General features: G+C 38.0%; 3 protein-coding genes and 1 pseudogene across 5 annotated transcripts; 1 reads left to right on the top strand and 3 right to left on the bottom strand.

Annotated features, from left to right (window-relative positions):
- Positions 1–204: 204 nt before the first annotated feature.
- Positions 205–1,281, bottom strand: LOC148735260 (splicing factor 3A subunit 1-like; the record flags this gene model as incomplete). The annotated part of the gene is made up of 2 exons (XM_088752912.1): positions 205–331; positions 1,014–1,281. Coding segments are annotated over 2 exons (300 nt in total), but the record flags the coding sequence as incomplete, so codon positions are not given.
- Positions 1,181–7,897, bottom strand: LOC148735259 (splicing factor 3A subunit 1-like; annotated as a pseudogene). The gene is made up of 13 exons (XR_015998252.1): positions 7,615–7,897; positions 7,211–7,249; positions 5,948–6,079; positions 5,067–5,104; positions 4,536–4,647; positions 4,049–4,127; positions 3,658–3,738; positions 3,488–3,550; positions 2,976–3,066; positions 2,538–2,609; positions 1,810–1,886; positions 1,590–1,712; positions 1,181–1,318 (listed from the first exon to the last, which is right to left on the bottom strand). The product of XR_015998252.1 is annotated as a splicing factor 3A subunit 1-like (transcript).
- Positions 7,898–11,476: 3,579 nt separating this feature from the next.
- On the top strand, positions 11,477–14,758 carry LOC148735258 (uncharacterized). 2 transcript variants are annotated; one of them, XM_088754237.1, is made up of 2 exons: positions 11,477–11,612; positions 11,820–12,618. In XM_088754237.1, exon 2 carries the CDS (start codon positions 11,881–11,883, stop codon positions 12,382–12,384), a length of 504 nt encoding a protein of 167 aa, XP_088610363.1. In that variant the 5' UTR covers positions 11,477–11,612; positions 11,820–11,880; the 3' UTR covers positions 12,385–12,618. The 2 variants fall into 2 exon arrangements, with proteins under 2 accessions (XP_088610363.1, XP_088610362.1); XM_088754236.1 differs by lacking the exon at positions 11,477–11,612 and adding an exon at positions 14,229–14,758 and having other exon boundaries at positions 11,749–12,387.
- A 1,693-nt stretch (positions 14,759–16,451) lies between these two features.
- LOC148735257 (polycystin-2-like) lies at positions 16,452–21,462 on the bottom strand. Its single transcript, XM_088752911.1, has 3 exons — positions 20,137–21,462; positions 19,600–19,738; positions 16,452–19,523 (listed from the first exon to the last, which is right to left on the bottom strand). The coding sequence occupies exons 1-3, from the start codon at positions 21,460–21,462 to the stop codon at positions 17,968–17,970; spliced, it is 3,021 nt and encodes a 1,006-aa protein (XP_088609037.1). The 3' UTR covers positions 16,452–17,967.
- Between the last annotated feature and the right edge of the window lie 674 nt (positions 21,463–22,136).

Below are 22,136 nucleotides of genomic sequence, written 5' to 3'. Positions count from 1 at the left end.
TTCTGTCCGATGTGGTACTCCTGCTGAGTCAGCCCCTGTTTGATACATATTATTTTGCATGGAGTTCAGCAAATGGTGCACTATTACTTGCAATAGGAGGGGTACAAACGACAAAGACTTGTTTGAAGAGTTTTTCACTTACATAGATCCGAATAAAATATTTCGACCCCACAACTACCTAAAGTGCTTAAGTGTTTACTCAACCTTTTAATGGCTCTCCATCACACTTGAGTGTTATTCCATTGCCAAGCTCAAAATCTACCTCCAATGCCATTTAATTGGAGTTGACTTTTTAAGATTCAACCGTTGTGTAAAAGAGAGGTTTCTGTACCTGACAGAAGATAATCGTGATAGTAGCGTTCTTCGAAGTGATGGGTGTTAATAACGTTTTTACGGCTTGGACGAGATTGTTATAGATCTAAAAAAAACTCTGTTGTTTTGAAAACGCCCTATTGGAGCAGAAAGCTCTCGTGAAATGCCGAGAAAGTTTGTGATGCTGACCTCCTTAATCTGAAAGCCAAACAGCATAGTGACAACTTTTAATAAAACAAAGAAGAGATCTTAAGATATAGTCTATTCCTACCATCTTCTTCGTACTTTGTAAAGTTAATTCGCGTGAAAGATCATATCAACTGCAGAAATACAGTCGTTCTGCTCGTTTGTTTGTTTCTAATTACTTGTTAGTTACGCAGTACGAGTGGACCATAAATTCCAAATACACCAGTTAGAGATTCTGCGAGAAGCTTAACTGTCAGTCAAAAAAAGATAACAGCAGCAACTTGATTGTAAAATAGGAAGGGGTGTGGTCGTCCTATATTAACAAAAAGTAAAAAGACCAGTGAGGCAATGATAGGAAATAAATTACAATACTGGTAAGATACGCAACGCCCACAAATAAATAGTTCGCAAAAAATCACAAAACAGATTACCAGGAAAGAGGAAAGAGAAAACAGAACGTGCATCATAACTCAATAGTGTACGCTGTGGTGTTTACCATTTGTTAATTCTTTTACCTTCGGCAAACACTTGTTCCTGCTCTTTCTTCTCCTGCATCACCCTGTCTCTCTGCTCCCTCCAGCGTGGATCCAACAGACTAATCTTCATGTGCTCAGCCATGTTCTCTGCAGGGACCCGCTCGCCTGTGATTGGTGAGATCAGGAACTTGTCCGTCTGTGCCAGGGGTGCAGGCGCTTTAGGAGCCTTAGGATCATAATTTCTCCGGATTTGGATGTTCGATCCAGGGGCCGTGGGAGGTAGGGGCGGTTTGGGGCCGGGCTCTAAGGGGATCGGTGGAAGAGGTACCTCATTGATTTCTGTGCTTGTCAAGAAGATTAAAACAACATGGCCGTCACGGTCTTTGCAAAAGAGTTATAAACACTAAAACAAACACACTAAACGCTTTTGCGGACAACCTCGTATGTAAACAACTCTTCTCCCATTCTCCTTCACAAAGTCTTGTTTCAATCCCCGTCCAAAATTTGATATTTGAACTTTCTCATAAGCGGATGCCGACGAGGGTGTAGGTACTATGTAGGTTGATGAAAAGGTACAAGCACTGTAGGTAGTAACTTAAGATAGGATTGTCTTACCCCAGTTGGCTCCTTCATAGGAGGGGGAGGTGGAGGAACTTGTAACAATGGCGGCTCTGGTTCATCGACTTCCATCTCCACATCCATGTTGACTTCCATATCATCTGGCGTAGGACCATCATCCTACAAACAGTAATGATAAACTTTTCAGTTTTGGCCTCGAAAAGAACATGAAACATTAAAGCAACTATCAAATTTAAATTTATCACAACCTACACACCTGAACTTGTTCATAGCGTTCGTGCGCCAATATCCTGGCTCCAAGCTGTTCTCTACTTACTGGTGGAGGCAGGTTGGCTAAAATAACACAACACAAGGATCTTAATAAAATTAATAGAAACAAATGTTTTGACAGAGTAATGCTAAATTGCAGGTGTAAATGGTGCTTTTCTGTGAAGGTTTTCGACAGCTTTCCCCTTCAGCTGTGAAACTAGGACAACTGCAAATTGTAGCTGTCTCTACGGACAACCTAAAAACAGCATTTTTTCAAAAACATCACTCACTTCCTGTGTTTCTTACATCAAACCATGAACACTAACTCTCAAAATCTGAATGTTAAATCTCCCTTCTAGCTACTACATGTTTCCCTGTAAATTAGTAAGAAAATTTGGTAGTACACCTGTACATGTAGATCAAGATAACAAATTCGAACAAATGAGTTTGAGTAATGGCTCCCAACCTGTTTACTTGATAATGTATGAATACCAAAGGGAGAAGTTCTATGTTTGACACTTCTGAGAGTTAAAGGGTTCCACCCTCGTAGCATTGTAAAATGAGTATATTGGCTCATATATCATAATGGCTAAACCAACAAAAGTCTTGAATTGCATTATCCAATGATCAAGTTTTTAATAATGTATGGATACCACAGGGAGAAGTGGTGGATGTTAGACACCTCTGGGGGTTAAAGGGTTCAACCCTGTTAGAATTGTAAAGTGAGTAACCAACCTGTTTCGTTGTCTTTGAAGTCCACTGTTTCCAACACAACAAAGTCATGCCTGTCCACTGATGCAAATGCAACTAAATTTGAAGAAGGAAAATAATCAGTTGAGGAATAGTTCATTCCCATACAATTGAAAAATAGGGCGCTTCACTAGTATCGCAGAGGTCAGTGGTTCGAATCCCGTACAGGCCTGATTTTTTTCAGGTCTGATTTTCGCTATTGCATAAATAGCGCTCTCTACTGCGAGGATCATGCATCATACATATCTATAACCGCAGTTCAAAATATATGAACTTCATATATTCATTGTATCATTCTTGCAAAAGTTTACAAAAATGTTTCCGTATAACAAGCTATTCCTGTCATTTCCAAATTTTCAAAGATTTTGAGTTTCATGGTGCTTTCTAAAATATACTGCTATTGTTAATCACAAAGATGCCAACCTCTTTCTTTTTCTTTTTCATCCTCCAATTTCTTTTTTTCTCTCTCTTGCTGCTTAATCCACTCCACACGATACATGACACGATCCAGAATCTAAGAGGATGCAAAGTATGTCAGCTACTCTGACTGATAACTGAAATACAAAAAAACCTTGTCGACAGATAGACTGATAGTTTTCTATTAATTACACCAAGACAACCCACTGATGTATTGAATATGCTTGTGAATATAACTGATTATATATGAGGGGAGCCTGTCTCCTTTCCAGTTTTTTATGTGGTACATAGAAATGTAGTGTATCATAAAAATATACCCACCCCCCTCCCCCCCGAAAAAAGTACAATACGGAAGAAAGTTAACTTTCAGACATTTGAACTACATATTTCTGGGTGGAAGATTAATATACTGACTACTAATTTTCCCAAACGAAAGAGGATTACAATTCACTTAGCAACAAATCATTGTTAAAAAATTGATATTAACTCTATTTAAGTGTAGAAGACTTTTGTGATACCTTTTTGGGTTTGTAGGCATCCTTTTGCAACTTCTCTTTGATATCACTTGGGGGAATTAAGACCTGATGAGATGAAAGATTTATTGAACCTGGTTACAACACCTACTGCAGTACATGATTGTGTTTGTGTGAAAATAGTGTGAAACAAAACATCACTAAACAAGTCTCACCTTCGTATACTGTTCCACAAGCTTGGTGAAGTAGTTGAACAAACTGTGCTGTGGCGGTAAGAAGTCAAACTGATAGTTTCTCTGTAATAAAAATGATGATTGTGATTGCAAGTCACAATGGCTGTTTCAAAAAGCAATCTACATGTACAACTGTTAGATATATCATTATTTTTCATTCTAGTAAGAGAAGTGATTCTCTCATTATCATTCACAGTGTATTTATACTGATCACTGGTTTACACCACCCTTTTCCCTATGGATCTGCTGATTGGTCTCGATTGATCAACTATAATTTACTTACACTCCACTAAATGAAAAATATAATAATTTTAGCTAGTGCATATACATCTGCATTGTCTCATGATAGTAAAGTGCCTTATGGCAAACATACTTGCTCTCGGTTCATGAGATTGGTTAGGAACTGATGCCCATTCCTTGCCACAAAGTGTGCAGTTAGTTTTACAATATTCCTGTGTGTTTAAAAGGGATAAAAAATGATGACTTGAAATTACCATGAAAGACCTACATCATTCTATATCAATTCTCTACACTGTCTTCCTCTGTTTTTCCTTATTTTTGCTTTTAGAATATGGTGTTGAATCAAAAAGTATTTCCAGGTTAATATTATCATAGAATTCAATAATTTCCAATACTGTAACAGTACCTTAAGGAGGCTAGGCTACAAGCATATGTATCTTGCATCAATACAATCAGGTTTTCAGTATAAACAGATTATAGTTGAATTCAACTTTACTAATACATGTAAATAACAATTTATGGTAAAATACACCCAAGGTTACTGATTTTACACCCAGAAAATTCTGATGAAAAAAGAAAAGGAGTTAGCATAATTATTATGAAGGTATTTTATTACTCACAGATCTAATGCAGATATGAAGGTGGATCAGCCATATATTCAAACTCAGGGGGAGGTTCTTTGGGTACAGGTGGCTCTGAAATTGCCACTGGTATCTGCATCAATGGTTTTGGCTGAAACCAAACACAAACAGAGTTCAAATGATGGAAATGTGAACAGTAATGCATTCATCCATCTTTGAGCATGCTCAAAAACTGACAATGGATATAACCATCTAACGTTTTACCAAGCTGCAACCATTTTGGTCATCTGGAGGCTGGAAAGATTTAGTTGACACAACTTGCTCTACAAATCACCAACTTGAGCCTCAAAACTTTGTAATTGAAACTTTGGAGAATTGAGTATTGAGTTTCACTCCAAGACTGTCCACTTACTGTACAAGTGACTAACACAGTAGGCTGTAACAATGAATTCTCAAGATTAATCCACATCAGACCTACACTATGTAGCTTTCATTTGGAGAATTTGCTCTCAGATCTCAGAAGTGAAAGAGTCAATAAGGGTCATAAAGATCCTTTAAAAATGTTCCTACCTTTTGTGGAACAGGAGCTGCTGGGATGACCTCCGGTTCTGATAAATAGTTTATGATCAATTTAATGCATTAAAGTATCACAAAGTTTATTAATTATATTACAGCAGACCAAACTACATGTACATGTAGGACAAATTAAGTTCCAAAACAATTACAGGTCCAAATCTAGTTTTCTTTGCTGTTTTTAAAATATAATAACTGTATATTGATCTACACTGTATCATTGGGAGGGTAATAATTATTTTTCACCGATTGCGTGTTTAAAAATGCAAACACAATTATTTTTTATCAACTGCATACATAGAATATCCAATACCCAATAAAGGAAATTCCACTTAGTGTGGTTTGAAATGAGGGAAGAAGATAACTACACATTACGGCAACAATCCATAGATAAAACCTTATGAACTAGTTTGAAGTAAAGATAAACACAAGACATAGATACACTGTACAAAAAAAAAGAAAGAAAGAAAATGTAAAAACAGTGGGACCAATGTGTAGAAAAAAAATGGTCCCAATAATTCCAGGTAAAAATAAGTGTAGGCAGAGTTGGCTCTTCTGGAAGGAAAAAACTAAAGGATCCACAGAAAAACCCTTGGCAACAAAGATACATGCAGGGGCCAAAAAAACTCAATCAATGTGAGACCCTTGCTCCAAAAATCAGACCTGGATCAGACCTGGGTCATGTCAATGGAATGTTACAGCTCTTCTTACTACATTATCCAAGCCCTCTTCCAAAGACAAGTTCAGACTGTAAAAGGCTACTTCTGCATTACTGCATATCATAATATACCTGTAACACATACTGTTCATTCTTATGATCCTCTTTTTCTTTTCAAACTATAAAAGTGGACCTGATGTATCATGTTCCTATCTCTCACCTTTGTCATCCTGCTCTTTAATTTCTGTAATTTTTGGTTGGAAGTATGCATGGTAGGGGTCTCCGGGATTCAGGAAATTAAACTTTGGATTGTTTATTTCATTCTGTCTGATTCGCGATTCAAATTCACATCCTGCAACAAATAGATAACAGTGACACAATAATTACTTACACAATCCACTTTTCTCAAAGCAGTAAAATCATCAAATGTAGTGGTTTTAGAATGGTGAAAAGTGACTGGAGGATGTTCTCCATATTGCAGAACAAAATAACTCAGTGCATCAAAATTTAGCTAATATGTAATAAGCTAAAGGATACATGCATTTTAATTGGTTCTTATCTATGATAATTATGTTGCTGAACTACTGCATAGATGATGTCACAATCGACAAAATTTTACTTTTTTAAATAAAACAAATGGATTCCATGTTTCCATGTGCGTGTATCTCTTCAGCAATGGATCAATGATGACACCACAAGCAACTGTGGTAAGAACCACTTTCTTGTTCTGGCCACATTTCAAAATCATGAATGATCTACTACTAAACAGGTACATGCCAACACAGAATTGATCTGTTAAACAGAGAATTCTGCATGACCACCATAGAATTCTACCATCTACAATCCCTGATCACCACAAAGGATACCAGTTTCATTTTAGAATCATCTTTTCCCCTGAACACTGTTACTGAACAGACAGAGCTCTGTGCTGTAAAATATCTCTTTGTTGGGATGCATTTAAATCACACAGAGACAAATGCTGTTCCATTAAGTGCCAAAAATAATTTGGTATTACATTGTCTTTTACTTTACTTTGTTCTGTGACTACTCAAGAAACCTTGTTCTCCCTCCCAACTGATCTAGTCCAAAACTAAAACCAAATGCCAGCTGATCACCACATTTCCTTGAAGTAGAGCAGGTCAGTGTGGTGACTGTATGGTTCTTACTTAGAGTTCTTCTCTTCTCTTCTCTCCTTGAGATTCTTTCCTTTAGCGTCATATGACACCAAATCAAAAGTTGCTCTATTTAGGGAGTTTTTTTGTCAAACTTGTAATAACAAAGTTATTTATGGTCATCTAGCTAATCAAATACTTATGGACCAAACAAGACTCCACTCTTATCTGTCACACATTTACAACTACAGTATACACACGTGTATGATCCACACATGCAAGTATAGTAATTTGAATTCTCACGTCTACTGTTACCGTAGTGTCGATATACTGATCAATACTTGTTATTTTACATATGTGTTGCTACTCACCGTTCCTGGCAACAAAGCTCGCAGTCTTTTCAACGATATCTGAACCTTAAGTTAAGGTTTACGTGTATTTTATATAACTACTTTGAATAAAATGCTCTCATTACCGACCAGTTACGAAATAGCTTTGCTTCGTTCTGAAATATATTTACATGTAGTCATGCACGTCAACTTGAAGTTCTGCACCACACTATATAGCAGCATTGAAACTATCGTCTGTCACAGGATTTTTTCTGAAAGGACATAATTTTCATTTCGTTTGATCTTTCCAAAATGAAAGCAACGAGACAATATGATCAGTCTTCCTACAACGTGACGTCTAATTAGTGAAAGACGAAGTTGGAAATGCCTCACCGTATTCTTGCCACCAAGTGACCACAAAACGTTGTCTACACAAGGAAAGATACTTCTCACCTCCGGTGGAGGGTAAATAACTCCGATGGTCGGCATCCTGTGAGTAGAAGATTACTGCAACAACTCAAACCGCTATTCCTTCACGCGGCGGCCATCTTTATGCATGACAACGAGGTCACCAAATTCTACACATGCATGATGTCGAGGCTACGAATAGCTGTCTTTCTCCAGACTTCTTACGAGCGAATTTCCGCTATAAATATAAATAAGGAAAATTTAAAAAAATATGTGATCCGACGTTCGATTCAGAGAAAGAGGGAAAATTATCGGAAATAAGGGAGAAAGGTAGTCACTGTATTTTCATTCATACTAAATACATTCTTGTTAAATTCAATCAGAATACAGAGAGGTCCAGCTGAAAATGTAACAGTTTTGAATCAAGAAAAGGATTCAGTGACATTTAAGCGTTGAAAGCTCTATGTAAAAAAAGAGAAACAAAGTACTGTACCCTACCCGAGTTTTAATACAACATGAGGGTCAATTAACGCACTTGACACGGTTCTGTTATCCAAGGAAGCACAAACGAAAAATGCGTGGCTGCTTCAAAATAAATTCAATGTTTTCAGGAACCACAGTGTTCATTTCGACCGACCTCTCATCTGGCTAAAGTTATCGAAGGTTGAATTATAGGAATATTCTTTTCGAGAGCTGAAGATCCAAACTATGGAGAATTCCAGTCAATGGAGGTTATTAAATTAAATTTCAGCGCACGTGCTTGAAGAACTGTATCTGGCAACTTTACCGCGCTTTTAAGAAACGCAGGCATCAACATGGGCAGCTTATAACAAACAGTAGAGCCACTGATGAATCAAAATAAATACATCTTTACCGCCATGTCGGGAAAAAAATGCCTACAAACAAGTCGCAAGTGTGATATCACTCTCCGTTCTAATTGGATGAGTAGGTTGCTGGTAATTTTTTTTTTTTTTTTTTTTAAGATAAATCACAACGAGCTTTTCACTACATCAAAAGTATCCAACTCCGAGATATTTTAGACACTCGACTAAAAAATTCCTTATCTTCGGGCTTTATCAGATTATTTCGAGTGTACTTCAGACAAAGTTTTCTAACCATCACTTCCATTTTTATGTCTTCTAGTAAACACAATGTCGTAGAGATAATTTCGAATTAGCCACAAACGAAAAACATCACGCTAACTTAGACTTGCAAAATTTGCAACTCTGATGTTGGTAAATGCCTAGCATGTATCTACAGAATCGTGTACAAGTTGCATTTTACACTTGACGATATATTCGTTGTGCTTGATATACATCTGCTATCGGTATTGCGAAGTCAACGCCTTTGAATGAAAACCATCGAATACACAGCACGACTAATTTTGCATTCCTGCTTTTCACAAAGATTTCTTTAATTGGAGGCAAAAACGGCAGGTGTTCCCCAATCTGTATAACAGATACTTGTTCCTGTATAGAAAGTGGTAAAGTGAATTAACTTTCATTGTTCGTGCCCTAATCCTCCTTTGCCGTATGCTGCCTGTGTTTTGCAACATGTACTTGCTTCCACTCATAACAACAACAGAGATGGAGATTCATAGTATTATTTCCTGTGGAAACTGAAACTTCTTTGAACTACAAATGACGACGATTTCGTCGTAATTCGCCGTTATCTCGTGCCAAAGTCCGTGTTCATTCTCTTTTTGGTTACATGTTATAGAGTATCGCACCCTTATCAAATGAGTTTTATCTTAAGATCTTATCTTCTGATATACCTAACATGCACACTTGTCATTAAGGCTCAATAATCTAAATGCTAGAATTAATCAAATGCTTAGTTCTGTATATAGACATGATTTCTCCTCAAAAAGATTTGGAACTGAAATGAAATGCAATAAGACAACGCAAAGTTTCCAGACAAGTTTGTTTTGTAAGCCTCATCAATATTTCACTTGCTGTTTGTAATCAATACCTACACAATGTGAACGCCGCTGACTCGAAACAATCCCAGGTATCAAGAGCGGGACAAGAGTTAGCCAATGAAATAACAGGATACTACCTCGTCCTGTTTATACGGAATACAACAGGTGAAGTCGGTTCTTTCCACACATGCTACATTCACGTTCGCCGCAAGCTTTCTTATCCTGCTAATCTCACGCATTGGCCCACACGGGTAGATGCGCCAACTAGCACTTACTAACCTCACGCAAGGGAAAGATGACAGAATTTATGGTAAGTAAGCTTGTAGTTGACGTGATTTCACACTTTCTATCCGTATTCAGTGTTGACACACACTTCGCAGATACAGCTGTGTTTGGGAGGAGGTTTACACCACACAGAATGATAAATTTGCAAATTTTATTACCGAAATGTGAAATTTGTTATCAAACCCACACGAATATAACCTTTTTTTTTTATTTCAAGGCAAAATCAAGGACAGTAACTACAGACACAGTAATTGAATATGTCGATGAGCTTTGAGAAAATTAAATCACAGCAAGAAACTTATCTTTACTTTGAGCGAAACAGCTAAAATATTTATGCAGATGATATCTGGTTCAACTAATAAGGTTTGTGGGACGATTTCGTATCTCCTCCTTCCTTATCAAAATACTAAATTTACCGAAATATGTCGCAAAAAACTGGGAAAGTTTTACAAGTTCAAAATACTTCTATGAGATGCAATCGAACGACCAAAAGTTGGATAGTGTGACTTTTAGAAAATCAAGTTTTGAAATATAAAAATTAGCCTTTGTCTTTGTCGACAAGATAATAAAAACATCTATGAAATATCCTTACGGGCAAACATCAAGTGTTATCTGGAACGAGGAAGAAACATTTGCGATTTTGATTACAAAGTTGAGAACACAGCGATCGGAATTTTTCAATTGAATAACGGGAACCCACTAAGGGACCGGTCATTATTTATCGCCTGGGGGGGGGGGTCGGAGTATTTAGGGGGGGATCACATGGTTTTTTGAAGACTTTTAGGGGGGATCAGCCGTAATTGACAAGCATAATGGGGGGGATCAGACCAAAAAAAAAGGAATTTTAGGTCGCGCCAGGACCACGGGTGATTGCATTTGTAAATACTTTGGTAGGATTTGCCGCCTGGACTCCCCCAACCATATATTCAAGACCACGTTCAGTTGTATTTTGTATTATATAAACTCTATTCTAGCCCAGACACAAAACCCAAACCCTTTTACAGACCCTCCATTTTGTAAAAAAGAATCACTATCGTAGTCTAACATACACGTTTTTATTCAGGCACGATCTAAATTAGAAAGGTAATCAAGATTTTGAGAATGGAATACTTACAATTGCTCAAAATTGTTTCATAACGTTTCAGTTTGTTTTATAGAGAATCGTAATCTAAAATCATAAACTTTCATTATTTTAATACGCCGCCGAATGAAAAAAACAACTAAAAAAGTGTTTATTTTGGTGAGGCTGTATCTTGTTCCGCTTCCGTGTCAGAATCTTCGGCAGCCCTCTCCACTGGCTCTTGCACAGTCTCCTCGTCAGATTCATCTGAATCCTCGCCCGAACTTGACCCTTTTTCAGCACCATTACTGCTATTCTCTTCGTTCATTCTGGCCACTACCACTTTCAAATTGCGTGCCAGCTCTGTTTCAAACACGCCTCTTTCCAAAAGCCATAGCAGAGGATCCAGGTGGAGACGCTTGACAAATCTCGCAGTGAATCCTGCATTAATACTTGAGACACATTTGTAAGTATTCTTTTCGAGTGAATCGAAAACCTCTTTAGCTACCTCTTTTGAGGTAAGTTTTTCTAGGAGAAGTGCTGCTCGCTGATGCAACCTTTTCTCCTTGATTTTTTTCACTTTTCTCTTGTTTTCTTTTTTTCTTCGGGATTGGCCGTTGTTCCCCATGGGAGATGGGAACTTTCTCTTCAAGCTCATGAGGGTGGTCGTGAGCGCATTGGAGGCTTTCTGCAGCTCTTGGTGTATGGCCTTCACTCGCTCTTGAGCTTCCTGGAAATATTTGAGCTCATCACTTGCAAACGACCTTAAGGTACGCTCTTCTGTATAAAGGTTCTTTCGTAAATGAGAGCAAATCGGATGCTGAATTGAAGGCCTCATTGACAGTGGTCAAGGAGGACTCACACTTCGCGACATCACCACTGCCCTTACATCCATCCACGCCTGACATGAACTTCGTGATGTTTTGGCACACTCCCCAATTCTCGTTTCTAAGCAAGTTGTTTTCTTTATCGGAAAGGGCTTTTATTAAAGATCTGTACGAGGAACATTCTGACAGTATCAGAAACGATCAGGATACCATGAAGAGCTTCTGCTCAAAATATAATGTGGAAGAGAAGCACGTCATTGCATATGTTAATCATTTGAAGGATATTGAGATCCGAAAGGACATCAGAACAAGAGCAGCTCAGGAGCGAAGAAGGCAAGAGGCCGAACGAACGTACAAGGACTTTCAATGGGATAACCTCATCGAGGGTGGCAAAGTTCAAAAGTTGCGGGTAAGAGAACTAGACCTGTATCTCAACAAGCATGGTTTGACGACTGTGGGTCGGAAACTTGACAAAGTGAAGGCCATTCGATGTCACTATTACCGACAGAATAAAGAGACTGTGATAACAGAAGAACTGTCGAGTGATGAAGATGACGTGGAATTCGAGGATGAAGAATCCGAAAGTGGAGAGGCAGAGAGCGACGATGACTATGTTTTCGTGGATTTGGATGAACAGCCTGAGATTGGCACTTCCTCGACAATTCAGTTCGTATCTGACGAGCAAATATTTACCGTTGTGGTTCAAGGTCCATGAGACGTAAGTACCACTATTAAAATATCACTTGCATATTCAAAAAGTTATTTGGCGGTGGCTGGGAGAAAAGGGGGGGGGGGGGATCATGAAACTTTCCACTACCGATAAGGGGGGATCTCTAAAAAACCAGATACTCTACGGGGGGATCAGGTAAATGCTTCGATGTGACAACAAAAATACTCCGACCCCCCCCAGGCGATAAATAATGACCGGTCCCTAAGAGGTTGTTAGTCGGAGTTTTTAATTTTCTATGACATTCTTCGAGATTAACCAAAAATTCAACTTGACATTGAGTTTCATTCATACACGCTGGTTGAGAGAAGAATAGACCATTGTTAACACTTGCGGTGCTAAATTGTTGTACCCTCACGAAATCTTAGAAAGTGAAGAAAAATCAAACTTGGCTCGCATGAAGGGCGACCCCAAGGTTGCCTTCAATATTTCGATTAAGAAGTGTATGATTCGGAGCCTTTAAGTGATATTTTGAAAACTTTTGCGCTTTGTTTTCAAGTAACGGATGACTGAGTTCCAAAGCGACCTGCTTAAGTTATACACACGCCACACGCGACCTTTTTTAAGCGTAAGGAAAACTATTCAAAACAAGAAATCCCTGCGTGATATATCTGACGTTAGTTGTCTCTTTAACTGATGAATGAAAACTGCTCCTGTACGAGGCAATCTGTCAAATGAAAATGGTGATAAAAGTTTCGTGTTCTGTCTAATGTCTCTACACCCTTATTCTGTGACATATTTTTGAAGCTTTCTAAGCGTTTTTGCTTAAATTAGTGGCATGATTCTAATTGAAAAGGTCCTGCTGCGAGAAGTGCCGTGCTCGGCGTGTGAGCCAAGAAAAGTTGAGAAAAATTCATCATCTATCATCATTCATTAGAATATGCCTGTCTTCCTTGGAAGCCAAGACCCTTTTAATATTTTATGCTCTGAGCACACCAGTTGCTGGAAAAAAAAATCCATTTCATAGAGAAAATTAATTTCTATGTAAAATTAGCAATTTGGCCGTGTAAAAAAGTTTTGAAGCTTTTCTCGCAAAATAACCTTCAATTTGCCATCAACCATAAACTTTTGTTATCCTTGCGCGCAGCTTAATGGATTGTGATTAGCACGGATCAGGATTTATCAAACAGATCGCGTCGTCTGTAAGGCTTCTTAGCTTTCAAACTGCTAGCTAGTTTTAAAGAGATAAAATACTTGACGGCTCGTATTATCACTCGTTTTCATGGGAAGCTAATGAATTCTAGATTTTAAAATATCGAGGACTGATGAAATCAGTGGACACAAAGAGACATTTCCACTGCGAATTCTCATTCAAGAGATATCATTGACGTTCTTTGCCGAAGTCGTCTTTATCATTGAACCAATCTCCACTCTGTTCGCCGCTATATTTCTATCACTCAGAAAACCAGATCGAAATCAGCTGTCGGACGGAAAAAGTTCTAATTTTTTTTATCAGAGAGCTATGATGAATTTTAACTGACAAGAATCCCTCAAAAAAAAAAAAAACTTTCAAGAAAACTTTCGATTGAGTTTCAGAAGTAATACAGGACTACTTTTGCTTCACACTGTGTTTTGATTGGTCTAGAAAACTCGCACTACCTTCCTATCACATGAAACGGCGAAAAAATAAACCAACCATGACTTGTTTACCTGCCTTTTCCTGCTCTTCTAACGGTTCGCTTGGCCGATGTGATTACTTTGATTTTAACTTAATCGACGCTCAATTGTAAACTGTTCTAATATGGAACTTTAATTGCACTTTTTGAGCGCTGTTTCTTCACAAAAATCACGTGGCAGCAATTTTTACGTTTTATTTATACCTTATATTTCAGATTTGCTGAACTTCAGTGGGGTAATTACACCAAAGCCCCTCTTTGACTGTCTGGGAACGAGCCTTGAAATCTTCCGAAATCATTGAATCTGGGAAGACCGCAGATTTTGGAGAGCATTATTTATGAACAATCCACCTTCACTAAACTCCACCAAACCAGCCGTTCCACACGATGACTGAAATCAAGATCCTTGTAAGATATACCAAAATATCTCCTGATAAAGCCAACCCTAGGATTAACTGATCACATCATGACGTAAAGATAAAACAGACATCCGAGAAGGCAGTGCATGGAAATGACCCAAGAGTTGCCGCAATTTTAGTAGTAATGGAACGAATAGTTTATTAAAAAGTTATATACTTACACAGTATAACTGCCCAAGCAGCACTTTCATCAATAACCCACTACTAAGGAAGTTGTGATTCTGATTAACATTCTGATTTTTGCATAAGGCAATTTGTAACATCAACGGGTCTTTAGATAATTTCTCTGATATCATTTTTCCTAAGAAAAATCACGGCTTTATTCAAGGAGATGAGTCACTGTTACTACTACCTTTTTTAGTTTACACGGACTATTGTATCAAATCAGATAGTATTCAGCAACAATTCAGTTCACTCTTTTTCATGCCTTTGACTAATTCACAGCACTCTCTTCAGCTTATTACTAATTCACACGTTTCAAACGCAATGATTTAAACAGATCAAATCGATCCGCAAAATGTAATATTATGATATCAATCATTAGCTAACCATTGTTTTAATTGGACCAATCATACTAACTCACATACTTATTGACTCACTCTTAAATTTAGAAACTAACTAATTGACTAACTGCACAACTAACATACTGATATATACTAATACATACTAATGTACTAACGACTAATAATACAACGAAGCAGCATCTTTCTCTGTTTTCCTATATATTATCCTAGGTAAATCTAACCGGCTTGCTAACTTTCTTACCTAACTAACACACTGGCTCACTAAGATCCGCAGTATAACTTTATCTAACATACCGATAGCTTGAATGGTGCCTGGGAAATATGTTTTGTTCTGTGCGTGTCCCTTCTTTATCAATTATTCTCTTATTAACAGTTTACCAATTGACAAAATAACCAACTAATTTAGGTATTAACTAATTAACTTACAAATTTACTAACTTATTATCCAACCAACTAATCAACTTACCAACTTACTAACAGGATAACCAACTAACTGATTTACTAAGTGTCTGAGTAATAACCCAACTGACTAACAAACTAATTAACCAATTAACTGCCAAGCTAATTAACGGGCCAACTACCTGGTTGAGCAACTAACCTACTGACCAACTGACTATTTAACTACTCGACTTAATAATTTGTTATATTTTTATGATAAAGACACCCGCCAATATCTTTGAACGTAACATAACGAACTAAGTTAACCCTCTCGCCCTTTTTCTCCATGAGTATGATTCGTTACCTGTCTCACCTATTACGATGGTTAGTCAATGTAATTAGTCTAAGAATAAACATTACAACAAGGTAACTATCTGACCATAACAAACTGACATTAACCTGCTCACAAACTTATTTCTAATACGCTGAAAGGCATTGCCGATATTCCCAATCTAATTTCCACTCTAACTTCCTCTATACTAGTCTCTTTAGATTACTCCGCTTTCTACTCTCTATCCTCCACTAATTTCTCTCCTAAATAATTTCTTTGTCTAACCCAACTTTGCTAATATCTAGTTTTCTCCTTCTCGATAAAAATTTTCTTTCCTTCTCTACCACAGTTTTCTCTTTGATCAATACTTTTTGAAAGTAGTTTCCAATAATATTAATCTCAGTGATCTAAGTAACCAAGGGCAAACTTCTTTATTACTGTTCCTTATGGACGACTAAGATCCACAACAATTTCTGATGTCTCTATTGAAGCCTTAATTGAACCAAAGTGTTCGTTGATCAAGTATCAAGTATCATTAAATAGGTGGATTTCAGAAACCTCTATCATAGTTTATTCAACTCTGAAGTGGAAAGTTAGAAGCTCAGAGTCCTTTTTTTCAATTTTTTTTTTTTTGGTACAGTGTACTTTCAAAAAATTGAAATAAAAATTGTGAATTCTACTTTGAGAAAAGGTCAAAATAAATCCCTAAGACGCAGCGTCTTTACTCTTAATAGACTTGTTACTATATAATAAAACCTAGTATAAAGGTTTATTAAATGGTTCGCCGTATTCTATATATGATTTATTTATCTCTTTATTGCCCTGATTTACAAACAGTATACTGCTGTCAAATAGTTAATTACAGTCAAATGATTAATCAACGAATTTCTTCCTCAGAACTTTAAAACGACTGTAGCGGCACTTTATTCTGAATATCAAGCAACGAAAAAAGCAAATCGTGCTTGATTACCTCGATAATCAAGTTTAAAAATTAGAACGAGGAGAAAGACATTCCCAAGGAGAAAAAACTATTTACAATCGTCAAGGTTTACTGTTTGTTTTGGGTTTCAAAATACTACCAAACCTTACCAAACCTTACCAAACCTTACCAAACCTTACCAAACCTTACCAAACCTTACCAAACCTTACCAAACCTTACCAAACCTTACCAAACCTTACCAAACCTTACCAAACCTTATCAAACCTTATCAAACCTTATCAAACCTTACCAAACCTTACCAAACCTTACCAAACCTTACCAAACCTTACCAAATTGACATAGGGCAAATTACTGGGCTTAAACGTTAGATACCTTCCATACAAACCGCAGATTGGACTTAAATATATCACTAATCAGGACTTCTCGTCAACCTTTCTACAAATTGGTGATGATAAGGGAAAGTTGCGCTCCATCTCCGCAAAGAAATACCAAATACTGCCAAATACTGATTGAAAATCAGAATTCTTTTCTTCGCTGACCCAAGATAACACAGAAACATATTTACAGTTTCAATTTGGTGGACTAACCTATCGTAAATGTTCTTAGCTACTAATTAATGTTAACTTGGAAACATCATGCCTCATTCAGCAACTTTTAAATAATATGAGTTACACCCATCCTACGCCACGCTTTCTAGGAAATAATCCATTAATTTTCCATTTCTGTCATGGATCCTTATTCTGCGTGTTTTCTTGAGTTCAGCTACAGTTTGTTGCTAAATCCATCACAGATTACTCAGTTTTGAAACTTATCAAAATTCCCAGACCCAGTAACACATGAGCCATGATCTTACTGTGATGTGATTTACTCACAACATCCTAGAAATAAAATACGGAAAGTAAGCCATGGAATTCCTTTCTTCGATCTCATCTCACTAAACTTTCATCAGAGCAGGTAATCTTTACTTCTCGGCTAAATGATGTTTCTCAGTTTAGAGGTGGAGTCTGCATCAGAATACTCAGGACAAATTATTAAGTATTTATAAAAATTGAAGAGGGGAATCCCCAAAAGCTTAAATTTTTCCACACTGTTTGTGTTATCCAAGCTTACTCTATTCAATAATTTCCCGCGTATTTACAGGCAGATTGTCTATCTAAAGTAGCTTACGGGTTAATGGAATATCAAAGCCAATTACGCTTTTATTTAGTCCATATCAGAATAGTGCCAAATAAAATGTTCGCAGTGCTTCATCTCAACCATGTAAACGCATTTGTAAAAGCTCACGCAACAGGCGACATGAACGAAAAATGACGCAATAAATCGCTAAGACAAAACGATTTCGCAGTATCTAAAAATTGTTTCCTCAGACTTCTTCGTGATGTGGAAAGAGATAACGGTGCTGCGTAAACGGTATTGTAACGCTGTTTCCAAAATGTACCCTCCTTTTTTCCTTTTGATTGACTGTCGATGACTCTCTAGTATCGATTTCATCAGCAATGGCATTTTCGATACGTCTGCAAACCTTATCTACCTTTAAGCGCAGTATGGGCAGCTGAAGGGTATTAATGGTCTTCAGCTGCTGACTGATTTCATCAACGAAAGCCTTGCTTTTGAGACACTTGCTAATTTTATCAAATAATATCGCGCGACTCCCTCTTTCGGTTGTCTCTCCTTCTCTGATTAGTTCTGCTTTCCTCCCGTTATCTTTATTCTCTAATAAAACGTTAGTTCCATCAGCCTTTCCAACAGTTATGTTCACAGGCTGCCCATCAGTCACCAACTGTTCAGGTTCCTTATCCATCTCCGCATTCTTAGCTTCAGCGAGGGCCTCGTTTAAGGTGGAAACAAAAAAGTTTATTAAAACTATGGTAATGCTAAAAAGAAGCGAAACTACAAAAACGTGTCCGAAAATTGGGACGCCTTCAGCCAGTTCCTTAATGGGCCGAGCCTTGACTTTGCCAAGAGTTATCTCTAGCTGGAAAGCGAAGGCCCGCCAAAAGCTCGAGTATCTGCCAATGGATGGACCGAAAACTAAAACTCCCATGTGTAAAAATGCAAGAAATATGATCGATAAGACTAGACAGAACGAGGGAAGGTCGTGCATCCAGATCCGAAGAGCACATGAGAACAACCGCGTGTAGAAATTAAAATAGGTAAGTTGTAGTAGCTTCAACGTTGTCAGGAAAGTGAGAATGGCGATGAGACTGTTTTCAACTTCTGCGCATAGGAGAGGTGTTTCAAAGTTTGTACGCGCAAATATGTTTTCATTCAGCCTAAGCACACTCATAGTCATGAGATAAGACTTCATGAAGCTTGATACAACGAGTAGAATGGATGTCGCGAAATGACCAAGATCAAGCAAGCACCAAAAAGAGCAAAAGTATCGCCACCTCCTTCTAACTATCTGAACTATTGTTTCACCGATCATGAAGAGAACCATGGCTGTAAAGAACACGAAGCACATCCCTTGAAAAATCTGTAGGACGGATTCTGTGTTGTATAACGAGATGGTATCGATGCTTCTTTTAACCGTTGCCTGGCCTGTCGGGAGAAATTCGACAAAGAAAGACGAGACAGCCAAAATGTTGGTCCTCGAATTTAAAAGCGAAAACTCTAAGACGATGGCTCTTGTTTGACGATCGATCCAACTTTCTGATTGCAGTAGATTTGTTATCGCACGGGCAGTTTCTTCTTCGTAGCCCAGCTCTGCTAAATACCCACCGCCACCATACCAGGCATGGCGGCCCCATTTTGAAGAAGATCCAAGTTCCTTTCCTGTTTTGTACATCCATGGAATTGGACACTGATTAAACTGGAGCGGCGAAGTTCCGGCCTTGTTAGGATAAAAAGGTTCTCTGTATTCATTTTTGCTAGAGTAGGACTCCAGGCAGGTGTGTTGCCACCAGTTTGGGCATGGAACTAAGAAGAAAATTAGAACTCAGCGTTACTATTTGTCCATGTACTCAGTAATGACAAAAAGTCTAAGTAGGTATACCTTTTTTCACTCTCAGTTGACGTATTCTCACTATTCCAATCACGGTCGATGCCAGCTCACTACTTTCTTGACTTTTTGAGTAAAGATATGTGATGAACGACTCATTTATCCAGTTCCAGAATGAAGTTTCATCTTTCACCTACAAAAATGAGTACAGAAGAATGATGCAGACGAGTTCTCCAACTCAAAATAGAAGATATCATTTTCTCATGAGTAATAATTACTTTAGGTTCATGTACATGCAATGATACCGGAAGTCTTTGATGGTTATCGTTTCATAGGAGGGGAGTGCATTCCAATACTATGTCATACTAAAATTATTGCTTAACATATTAATTTCTTCTAAACTGATTAAGGTATCTTTCATCCCTGCCAACAGAGTCTTTACTGATCTTCCTACTTAACAGCCAATAACAAGGATAAACGATGCCGAGCGTTATATCTAATTGCAGTAGATAGTTTGCCGGTAGCTGTTGGTTATAAATTTCTTAAGGGATGCATGAATTGTTGTTATTTTCAATCAACTCATTTCCTTACTTCCTCAAAACTTTCCGTGTGGTCCGCCAAAGATTTGAAGAGCAGATATCTTGAAAAGTCCCTGTTTCCGTACGTAAGGACACCAACAACTACGAGAAAGAAAATGTAAAAGAGAGTCTGTCTTTTCATCAAGCGACGTCTAGCCATTGCCACACTCTTTCTCCTCGATGCCGACAATTCACCTGACTTTGTGGATGCTGAGCTTCGATTATGATCTGCAGTTTTCCCAGAGGACTGTTGACTGCAAGATACCTTTCTAACTCTACACTTTGAAAACATTGACGCCAGCCCAGCGAGCAGAAAGCATTTAAGGGGCTGCAATATAAAGATATCTTGAAAAAAGGAGACAGAAACTGACGAAATCCACTCTTGGCCTTTTTCGCTTCCCCATATGAGACTGTAGGAAACAGTCAAACCCGCCGACAAGGCAGTCACTAGGAAAAGTAAGCCCCACGTCAAGTAAAGCAAGCATCGCCAAAATCGATTGTGAGGACTTGCTGAAGCCATCCTAAACAATGTTATGATTATGTGAATCGGCAGGGTGAGAAGGATACTCTGAATGCTCGTGATAGCTTGTCGCGCTGAGAATCGAAGGGGTCCTAGGTTAATTGTTTGAGAAGGCTGGTTACCCCAGGAATAGAACATAGCATTGGCAGCCATTGTACAGAAGAGCAAACAGAGGCATGATGATATCCTCTGAACTCTAGAGAAGCAACTCCCAGGGGTCTTGGTTATGATCGACATCCAGAGATGCCCATCGGAGAACATTTCACGCAAGTCTCTATCTGTTATGCTGGCCTGAGCGTTGGAAGGACTCCGGATACATTCATTTGATAGAGATTCATCCTCCAAGCTTAACCAAGTGTCAAATGAGAAATTCCAACTTTTTTCGGTCCCCGTATGAACAATCTTAATGTAATCCAAAAACCAAGAGGGATTCTTACCAGAGTTATCATGGCTGACGTGAAGTTTGTAGATTTCACCAAGGTCTTCGTCTAAAATGGCAGCGAACCTGTGCTCAGTTCCTCTTGCAAACTTCGGCTGGAACCCGGCATCGAAGTCTTGTTGGATGGTGAGGGTAGTGCTCCTGCCTTCGACTCCAAAGAGTATGAAGGACACGCTAGCGGTTGTACCGGATCCTAACCAGACACCAGTCCTAACGATCAACTCGTAACGACAATTAGCTGACTCCGATGCTCGGTAGAACACTGGGGGCTCTGAATCTTGCACCTTAAAATAGAAGTTTAAAGTAAATTTAGTTGTCGTAGTGATTCTCGGGATTTGGGGTGTGGTGATTTTTCTTAGCGCTGGGCCATCCGTTACCATGTAGGAAAACAATCCTTATCTCAGAGAGGTTGTCACGAAAAATCAAACATTCACCGGCAACAGTCAAAAACTCGAATTGGCTTTTATTCTAGTATTAGGTAAACCTATAGGTAAAACAAAGCAACACATATGTAGATTGTTGAAAAATTCTTTTATTTTAGAAAAAATTGATGAAACTCAATTCACGCACAATTAGCTTCATTCGAAGGTCGAATTTAGCCCATTTTTTGGAAGAGCGAAATTTCCATGAATCTAAAGCCCTCGTATGCATGGCAGCACAACAAACCCAGAAAAGTAACTCTACAAACTGTAAGTTTATCATTTCAACTTCTCATATTTCAAATATAAAACGTTTATTTCACTTAGCGGCATATCAAAGTAATTTTTGAAGCTACCCTACTTTTCACAAGACACCTAAGTAAATCGGTAGAAAACTCTGTATTTTATTTGAAATTTAAATAGTGATTCCGCCTTTTCGTGGAAACATTGGGGAGGCAAACGTCTGTGGAATAAGTAAGTTTTTCACTGCTTTTACAAGTAGGAACGAGGCCTCCAAAAATGGGCTAAATTCGACCTTCAAATGAAGCTAATTATGCGTGAATTGAGTTTTATCAATTCTCTCTCGAAAAAAAGAATTTTTCAACAAACTACATATGTCTTGGTTTGTTTTACCT

This window comes from Stylophora pistillata, chromosome 3 (genome assembly GCF_964205215.1).
Source record: "Stylophora pistillata chromosome 3, jaStyPist1.2, whole genome shotgun sequence".
In the NCBI taxonomy this organism is placed as follows: Eukaryota; Metazoa; Cnidaria; class Anthozoa; order Scleractinia; family Pocilloporidae; genus Stylophora; species Stylophora pistillata.
This window is presented reverse-complemented; position numbering and strand designations above follow the sequence as displayed.